The sequence below is a fragment of the Rhagoletis zephyria genome, unplaced genomic scaffold (genome assembly GCF_001687245.7).
Source record: "Rhagoletis zephyria isolate East Lansing unplaced genomic scaffold, Rhagoletis_zephyria_1.1 Rzeph_scaffold_02926, whole genome shotgun sequence".
Taxonomy (NCBI): Eukaryota; Metazoa; Arthropoda; class Insecta; order Diptera; family Tephritidae; genus Rhagoletis; species Rhagoletis zephyria.
This window is the reverse complement of record NW_016160010.1, coordinates 17,394-27,484: the sequence shown is the minus strand read 5'-3', so window position 1 is coordinate 27,484 and position 10,091 is coordinate 17,394. Positions and strand designations below refer to the sequence as shown.

Below are 10,091 nucleotides of genomic sequence, written 5' to 3'. Positions count from 1 at the left end.
TGTAGCTAGGTGCGGTTGTGTGTACATATGTATGTATACCAGCGGCAGCGGTTATTATGTTTTGCGGCCAGCTGATAAAGCAAATTACAGTGGTGGCTCAGTAAGTCGTACAGTTTGAGGATTATGTGCTCCAACATCCTCCCCCCCCTTGAATGCAGCGCTTTCAATAAGCTGTGAATTAGAATAAATACGCAAATTTTATTGTTTAACTTCGACGGGCAGTTTACTCAGCCTAGTTATCGCCCGTTTCTGAACTCCACTTGTTGTCTTAACGACTGCGACTCGTACGGCACCATCATTGCCTGGAATTGTCTCCACGACTCGTCCCAATGGCCATCTTAACGGCGGTACATTGTCTTCCTTGATCAACACCAGATCGTTGAGTTGAATGTTATTGCGTGGTGTACTCCACTTCACCCGTTGCTGAAGCTCCTTGATGTATTCCGCTTGCCATCGTTCCCAAAAATTTTGTTGAATTGCCTGTACAATTTGAAACCGTTTAAGTAGACAACCCTTTGATATTGTTGGTTCCGAGATTGCAGTCAGGGGCCTGCCTACTAAAAAATGGGCTGGGGTCAATGCACGAAGATCATCGGGGTTGGTTGATAGCGGAGTTAGAGGTCGGCTATTTATTATAGCTTCTGCTTGACAGCAAACTGTATGCAACTCGTCGAAGTTGAGTAGATGTGAACCGACTGCTCTGCGGAGATAATATTTGGCGCGTTTGACGGCACTTTCCCATAGACCGCCGAAATGGGGGGACCTGGGTGGGATAAATTTCCACTCTATACCTTCTTCCGCAAGTTTCTCCTGAATTGCTGTAATGTGCTGCTGTGAGATGAATGCTAACAACATTTCGCGTAGTTCGCGATTTGCGCCAACGAAGTTTGTTGCATTGTCAGAGAAAATTGTTTTGCACCTTCCTCGTCTCGCGATGAAGCGTTTGAGCGCGGCAATGAATGACATCGTTGTAAGATCTGGAACCAGTTCAAGAGGCACCGCTTTGGTTGTGAAGCAGATGAATAAACTTATGTACACCTTCAATGGTCCCCTGTTTCGGATTCGTTGCGTAATTGAGAATGGGCCACAGTAGTCAACGCCCGAGATTTCGAACGGAAATATTGGTTGCACACGGTCTTAAGGAAGGGCGCCCATTAGCTGGTACTCTAGATGTGGCTTGTTACGGAAGCACAGCACGCATCGATGCACCACTTGCCTTATTAGACTCCTTATGTTTACTATCCAAAATCTGTCACGAATAATACTTAACAATGTTTGGCAGCCAGCATGTAAGTGGCGGCGATGGAGTGTGTCAACAAGCGTGCGAACGAACGGATGTGTCTTCGGCAAGAGAATGGGGTGTTTTGCTTCGAACGGAAATGAGTAGTTGTTAAGTCTCCCACCGACTCTTATGACTCAATTGTGAATAAATGGAGAAAGTTGATTAAAATTTGAAAGACGACTTACACCACCGCTTTCCAATTCCTTATATTCCTTTGCAAAGGCTGTTCTCTGAATATATTCGCATATTAACAAAAGAGACGAATCTAACTCGCTGGCGGTAATGGGACCAGCTTCAAATGGTATATGACGCATTGACGAAATAAAACGATTGATATACGCAAAAATACGAAAAATCTTGGCGTCTGAATGCCATCGATGAACGATAACTGATGGCACATACCCTTCCATTCAGTGTGAATTGATTGGGGAACTGCTTCATTCCACGCAAGACGCAGCTTCCACAGCTGCTGCATAAGTATTTTGCATTTTACCATGACGGGATTGAGCAAGCCAAGCGGATCGAAAAAGCTGGCCACCTGTGATAGTATTGTTCTCTTGGTAACCTTTGATGATTGATGACCAGGCGGTGTGTATGAGAACATGAAGCAGTCCGTCCTTGGAGACCATTTGAGACCTAGAGCCTTGACATAAGCTTTGTCGTCAACACTTACAATTTGCTCCCGATCTTCTGCTGCTACGTCGGCTATGATGTCATCTGAGTTGGATGCGAACTTTCGAAGGGGAAATCCCCCAGTTTTTAACAGACTGCTGACTTCGGTTTTTATGGAGTTCACTTCATCGATTGTAGCACCACCAGTCATCAGGTTGTCGACGTAGAAATCACGAAGAGTAATCGGTGCTCCAATTGGATATGCCGACATATTTTCATGTGCTAATTGTTGCAAACATCGAACTGCCAAAAATGGCGCACATCTGGTTCCGTAGGTGACCGTTTGCAGCTGGTATGTTGCAAGTGGCTCGTTGGGTGTGTTGCGCCACAGAATGCACTGCCACTTAGCATCCCTTGGATCTACAATGATTTGCCGATACATTTTGGCTGTATCGGCCATTAGAACGTATCGATGAGTGCGAAACCTTAACAAGATTGTTACGATGTCATCTTGTAGATTGGGTCCAACGCGAAGAATGCTGTTGAGGACCCTTCCATTGGAGGTGCTGCACGAAGCGTCAAACACCACCCGTAGCTTGGTCGTTGAGCTGTCCATTTTTTTGACGCAATGGTGTGGAATATACGTGCCCACCTTAGCGGTGAATTCATGCGGATCTACCAACGTCATGTGCTTAAGCTCTATGTACACATGCATGAATTTACTGTATTCAGTCTTGAGTACTGGATCGCGTAGCACCCTTTTTTCCATTGCGTAAAAACGTCGCTTTTCTATGTCGATTGATTGTCCAAGTACGGATGGCTCTTCAGAAAATGGTAGTCGAACGATGAATTTATTCGTTAGCGGACAACGAGTGGTATTTTGACGAAAGTGAGCCTCGCATTCTTCTTCGGGTGATGTTCGTGAATTTGCTTGATGACGGGCAGTATCTTCAAGTCTCCAGAAGCGTTCTAAAGACTCGTCTAATGGTGATTGTGTAAGTGTTGGTGGATTGACGGATTTCAACAATGACACCGCTGTTGATAATGATGATGATGATAGCGCTGAGCATGAGTTGATTGCACCAGCCACTATCCATCCCAATTGAGTCTTTTGAAGTATTGGCAGCTCCTCTCCGATCTTTATCTGGCCTACTGACAGGATGTCAAAGAAGAGACTTGCTCCAATTAGCAAATCAATCGGACCGAATGTGTTGAATGTGTCGTCAGCTAGGGCTATGTTTTTCGGTATACTCCAGGCTGCGATGTCGATGGATTTTTGTGGTTGAGACGACGAAATTTTTGGCATGATCACCACCTCTGTTAGTGCTGCAAATCCACTATGTAGTGATTTAATTTCGATGACTGCTGAGTATCGTTACGTGGTCGACACGGACCCAATTCCACTAATTTCCGTGGTCACCTTGTTTCTCTTGACCCTTAATAATTGGGCAATGCGCTCGGAGATGAAACTCAGCTGGGACCCAGAGTCCAGCAAAGCACGAGCCATTAGCGTTGTTCCATGTGTATTGTGCAACTGCACTAGCGCAGTTGCCAAGATAACGTCCTGATGTGGCCTACCTGCATGCAGCGCCGATGTAGATGCTTGATGTAGTGCTTGATCACCTACAGATGGTTGTTGACTTCTATGAAGAAGAGTGTGATGAGGCTATTTGCACTCTTGACATCGATTAGTTGATGGGCAATTGGGTGCTGTGTGCTTTGCTCCTAGGCAGTTGAAACAAAGACGATTGTTCTTAACCAAGATGTAGCGCTTCATTGGATCCATCAGTGTGAATTTAGTGCACTTAAAGGCCGTATGGTGGTTGCTTTCATTACAAAGCGTACATTTGTTGTTGTTTGCGGTTGCTGTGAATGTTGATTTTTGCCCTGAGGATTTTGTTGCTGCTGTTGACGTGCCTTTGCCTAGTGAACCTTTGTTGGCCTCAATGATGCTTACTGTTTGGCATCGGCGTTCGATGAATTTCGTCAGATCATCCCAGGACGGAAGATGAAGGCTTGGGGAGCTCGCTTTGTCGCATGTTGCTACAATTTCTTCCTCCCACTTCACTTGCATATCTGGATCCAATTTTGCAACTATAAGTTGGAGTAGTATACCATCCGCAATTTGATTTGGTGAGGCAAATGATTGCATTGCCCGAAGATGCGCGTTTATGCTGTCGACAAATTCTCTCAATGATGAAGCGTTTGCAGGCCGTGTGCCCTTGCAGTTGAGTATTGCTTGCAGATGCGATTGAAAGATGTACCTCTTGTTGTCATATCTGGTGATTAATAGCTCAATTGCGCGCTTGTAGTTACTGCTGGTAACTTCTAGCGACTGTACCAAGCGAAAGGCGTTGTGTGTGAGGTACGAGCGCAAGTACTGGAACTTCTCTATGTCCTCCAGTCCCGAGTTATTGTGAACAAGGGTTGTAAACATATTGAAGAAGTCCAGCCATTCTGTGTAGCTGCCACTAAACTTGGTTAGCTGCAGTTTCGCAAGCTGTGGCGACGAGTCGACGGTGATGGCGCGACCACTCTCGTACTGCTGAGCGTGTATACCCTGCGCAACTCCGACATGCGCTCAATGATTGCACTCTTCACTTCACAAAAAGTGTCTTCAAATGTTGTGCGATGATAAACTTCCAGCTGAGATTCGTCCAGTGACTCGAGCTCTGTCTGTAGCCGCTCGAAAGTGTTGAAGTGGTGTTCCACCAGCTGCAGCTTCGTCTCTAACTGGTATTGCGACATGTTGTCTAGTTGATGGATGCTGGTGTGCAGGTCCATAACCCGTTGAATTAGGCGCTGACGCTTTAGCATCCTTACTTGAATATTGGTATTATTGGCCATCATTGCCGGCGTTCCACAGTCTGTGTCTGAACCCATGACAGCTTCTTGGCGAGCCAGATAAATCCGGCTCGAAGGACCTCGATGAATGAGCAAGTGGGCTTTTCCACTTGCCGTTGCCCAAGGAAAATAAGGAATAAAAAGCCAAAAACGTTTAAGTTTGACGATTTATTTGAAGAGCAGCCCTTGTGGACTTGCTCTGTTCATAAGTGGACTGATAGTTAAAATATAATTCAATAGCTTCTTATATACAAAAAGTTTGCGATGATATACGCCGTTATGCATTGCCCTTGAAACTTGTTTGTTTTCGATGATCGGTCCATACAAACTTATATTTGGTCAGCGACCCAATTATGTTACCGTTTGAAATCATAACATTCGCTTATCACTAAGAGAATCGTCGGCTCGCTGCTAGCTGGTTATCATGATAGAAGAGTGATAAGCGAAGAGCATCGACGGTGCGGCTACCAAATGTAGTCACCGCGAACAGAGTGTTGTTGTCAGTTTTGTATGCCCAAGCATGTATGTATGAAAGTGTAGATACCTATTTGACTACATACATATATCCAGAAGTTGAGAGTGCATTTACGTATGTAGCTAGGTGCGGTTGTGTGTACATATGTATGTATATCAGCGGCAGCGGTTATTATGTTTTGCGGCCAGCCGATAAAGCAAATTACAGTGGTGGCTCAGTAAGTCGTACAGTTTGAGGATTATGTGCTCTAACACCATTCATCATTAAACATACAGTTCTGTTATGTAAAGGAATTTCATTTATTTTCAGTTCCTACATTATTAAATTTTAATATTCGGAGTTTAGGATGCCCAGAGGATGATTAAATTGTGATTTAGGAAACTAGATTTAACTAATACGGGATACACAATGAGTACCGATGCGAGTGGGTATCGACACTTTAGGTCCGATATGGTATCGTTTCATCCCTATTTCAAGCTGAACATTTGAAAGCATGCATGCGTAGTCGGCAGCGGCTGAGCGTGTAGAGGAGCGTGCCGCTATTTTTGGCTTACAGAAGGTGCCGGGTTCGAATTCCGTCAGGCTCTTACTTAATTTAATTTTTTTTTGGGCCATGAAAAAGTATCTATCAGAAGGAAAGCGTATTGAAGGAAAAATTCAATCAGACAAATTTCAGAAAACAGCCAAAAAGTATCCGAAGGAAAGCGTATTGAAGGAGAAATTCAATCAGACCAATTTCAGAAAAACAGCCAAAAAAGTATCCGTTTTACAAACATGTATATACGTTTCTGCCGCACACTTTAGTGGGAAAATCGATCGTTAAAGCAGCCACTTTTTTCCCTTTTTCGGATTTTTTGCTGGCTGGGTTGTTGATGGAAATTCAACATTTGAAAGCACATTTACATCATCTGGTTGTACCTGAGTGCGCAAAGATGCTTGTCACAATTTGTTGATATCCATGCATATTAATGTATGTATATATATATTTTTATGTTTTTATCTTGATTTACGGATGCTTTTTCAGAACGAACGCGGTCATTTTAATATGCGTATAGTTGAACTGAATATTTACCACAGTACAGTTGTACAGTACTTTCGTTGACGTTTATAGTAAGATAAACTACGTATCTGATTGATTTTAATATTTTTTCCCCTCAGTGTAGTTCTTTCAAACGATGTATTTTAATGTTCATACATCATCTAATATGTACATATACATATTTTATTTATTTATTTATTATTATTAGTTACAAAATGTTAAATCTTATAACTAAACAAAGGAGCGCTAGCTACCAGGGCTTTCGGCTCGGTCGTAAAATAAAATGCAATCAAATAAATTTGTATAAATTACAGGTTTTGATAAATTTTTCTATCTTAGCTAAATTTTCGATTGTAGGATTTTTCAATAGGCTAGTTGGGGTAATGTTTCTAAAAATAGTTTTACGGAAGTTATACAAAACGGGACAGTCATTGAGTATGTGGTTTACGGATGTTGTCTGATTGCAGAGTTGACAGGCAGGTGGCGGCTTTCCATTAAAAAGATGCACGTGGGTGATTTTGGTATGCCCCATTCTCAGTCGCACGAAGTATGCACTTTGTTGCCGGGTGTATGATGGTGGATAAATTGGCTTGAGACCATTTGGGTTGAAGTTTCGGTAAAAGTGAGTGTGAGATTCCCATTCGATTGACTTCGCCCGGAGTAAGTGCCACATAACCTTTTTACTAATATCCCATTTCTCCGCTGTAGGGAAAGTATAAAGAAGTTGCATTCTTGCATTGGAGGCGGCTGCATCGGCTGCCTCGTTACCGAGGATTCCCGCGTGTCCTGAAACCCACATCAGTTTAATTTTATTTGGATTTTGAATGCAGTTATTTCTTATTGCGGTTACAAGTTCGCTGTGGTTATTAATATTTTGTACTGCCTTAATGGTTGATCTGCTGTCCGTACATATAAGAAATTTCCCTTTGGTTTTTCTAGCAAAGTCGGTTGCAAGTTTAACGGCTAGTACTTCGGCAGTAAATACCGAGCAGTAAGAAAAGATATAACCGGCGGTTAAGAGAGAGCCATCTTGTTGCACCACGGCAAACGTAGTGTGTTCTTGGTTTTTAGACCCATCGGTAAAAATTATTGACCAATTGGCATCCGTAAGAGGTTTAGTGCATTGGACAAATAATTGTTTGTATGTAGTGTTGCTAGTTGAACGCTTCGAAAAAGTATGCAAATCTGAGATAAAAGAAGTATCCTTTATAAGCCAAGGTGGTTCCACCGTTTTCTTTGTTCTGTGTATTTGAATGTCGAGATCTATGCATTTGGCGAAATCAGTACACCGCTGAATTGTCGATTTATACTTTAACGGTCGCAGTATAAGCTGATACGTCGTTGTTTCTAATTGTTGCCGTAAAGAGGGGAATCCAGCTTCTACCAGCATATTTTTTTACCGGAAAGGTGGGAAACGCACCGATGCTCCTTCTGACTGCGGCATGGTAGGGGGCTTCAAGCTGTTTTATATTGCTTTTGGAGCACCAACCGTAAATTGGTAGGGCATAATTTATTTTTGATAAAATTAATGCTTTTGTGATATTTGTTAGAGTAGTTATGTGAATACAAAAGTGTTTGGACGAAAGATACTTAATGATATTTAGCCTGGTAGCTAGATTCTTTCTTAGTTCTAAACATTGTTGCTTAAAAGTAAGTTTGTTATCAAAGAGTACTCCCAGTAGTCTTAAGTTATTTACAAGTTCAATTTGTATGTTATTATATTCTAGGCAAAACCCTGAGCAACATCTTTTCTTGCAAACGTGTAGTACTTTACATTTTTCAATTGAAAGAATTGCCCCAGATGTATAGCTCCAAGTTTTAATTTCGTTTAAGACGGAAATAAAAATATCTTTAGCTTTATTATTGTCGTTTAGCTTTGAAAAAATTATAACATCGTCAGCGTATATAACGTGCTCTACATGTTTATATTTACTGAGAATTTTACTGATTTGATCAAAAGCAATTATGAATAGGATTACGGAAAGCGGTGAGCCTTGTGGGATACCATTTTGTAGGTCAAAAGTGTTAGAGTATTTATGATTAATACGAACTCGAAATTTTCGGCTGGTCAAAAATGCTTTAACGATGTTAAATATACGTGTGCCAACTTTCCAATTATCGAGCTGTTCAAGTACCACGTGTATCCCGATGCGGTCGAAAGCTTTTTCAAAATCTGTAGGATGTTTACATGATTTTTACTGGAAAGAGCGGAGGACGCATAGTATTGAAGGATCAGTAGTACATCGATTGTGATTTGATTGCTTCGAAAGGCGACTTGATTAGGGCTGATAAGGTTGTTCGACGAGATGTACCATAGAAGTCGCTTGGCAATGATTTTTTCCATTATTTTACCCATACATGGCAAGAGGGATATTGGTCGGTATGCTTTTATATCTGAAAGACATTTGTTGGGTTTTGGTATTGGAATGACCTCTGCGGTACGCCACATTTGGGGATATATGCCATAATTAAGGATGTTGTTGTAAAGTTTTAACAGTCTGGTTTTCATAACAGAGGGTAGATTACACAGCATGGGGTAGGAAATTCTATCGGGACCTGGGGTTTTGCCCTTTGCATTGTGTAGCGCATTTTCCATTTCTAATGTTGAGATATTACCTTCTATTTTTCTCGCTGATGCGGATGGACTTGAAAGAGTATACCGACGTTCCAAGGTAGTATATTTTTTGGCAACAAACTGCGTTTGAAAATTTGTATCGTTTGAGTGGGCGGCCCAAGTAGACGCGAATAAGTTGGCGATTTCGGAAAATGAAGTGATTTCTTTACCCCTGGAAATTATGTGCCTAATCGAATTATTCTGCTTCCTACCGGCAAACATATTGATATCTGCCCAAATCTTTTTAGTACTGGAGGAAGGGTTGATTTGGGCGGTAAGTCTTTCGAGACTTAAAGCTTTTGCCGACTTCATGGCTCTTCTAAATAAAGCATTAGTTTTTTTGTATAATATCAGAAGAGTGTCGGTTCTAAAGCGTTTGTAATTATGCCAATGCACTTGTTCGAGTTCTGAATTCCACCAGGGCATAGACGCTTTGGCAAAACAGGTTTTAGTTTGTGGGATTGAGGTATTTGCTGCATGACGTAAAATTTTGGAAATATTAGCAGCCTCCTGGTTAATGTTGGTAGAAGATTCAAAGCTTGTATTTTTCTCTATGCAACTGATTTGAAATTCTGTCCAATTGGCTAGATCGGTTTTGAATTTCGGCTTGGGCCTGAATTTCTCAAATATTATTCTACCTTTAATATCTATAACGATCGGATAATGGTCGCTACCGTGTAAGTTTTGTAGAACTTTCCATGAGCATTTAGGTGCGAGGTGTGGGGAACAAAAAGAGAGGTCAACGTGTGTAAATGATTTGTGGGTTGAAAAATGTGTTGGGGAGCCATCATTGAGTATAATCAGATTTTCAGAGATCACTACGTCTTCTATTTTTCTCCCTCTTTGATTGCTGTCTGGGGAACCCCACAGAGGACTCCAGGCGTTAAAGTCGCCTACACATAAAAATGGAGTTTTTACTTGCCGAAGGCTTGCGAAGAATTCCTGTTCCGTAAAATCTTGTTGGGGCGGAATGTACATGTTAAGTACAGTACATGTGAAGCCTATCAGTAGTTCAATTGCGATTGAAGGNGGTTGAAAAATGTGTTGGGGAGCCATCATTGAGTATAATCAGATTTTCAGAGATCACTACGTCTTCTATTTTTCTCCCTCTTTGATTGCTGTCTGGGGAACCCCACAGAGGACTCCAGGCGTTAAAGTCGCCTACACATAAAAATGGAGATTTTACTTGCCGAAGGCTTGCGAAGAATTCCTGTTCCGTAAAATC

General features: G+C 41.9%; 1 protein-coding gene across 1 annotated transcript; it reads right to left on the bottom strand.

Moving 5' to 3' along the window:
• Nucleotides 1-1,547: 1,547 nt before the first annotated feature.
• LOC108368030 (uncharacterized) lies at nucleotides 1,548-3,200 on the bottom strand. Its single transcript, XM_017622769.1, has one exon. It carries the CDS (start codon nucleotides 3,198-3,200, stop codon nucleotides 1,548-1,550), a length of 1,653 nt encoding a protein of 550 aa, XP_017478258.1.
• Between the last annotated feature and the right edge of the window lie 6,891 nt (nucleotides 3,201-10,091).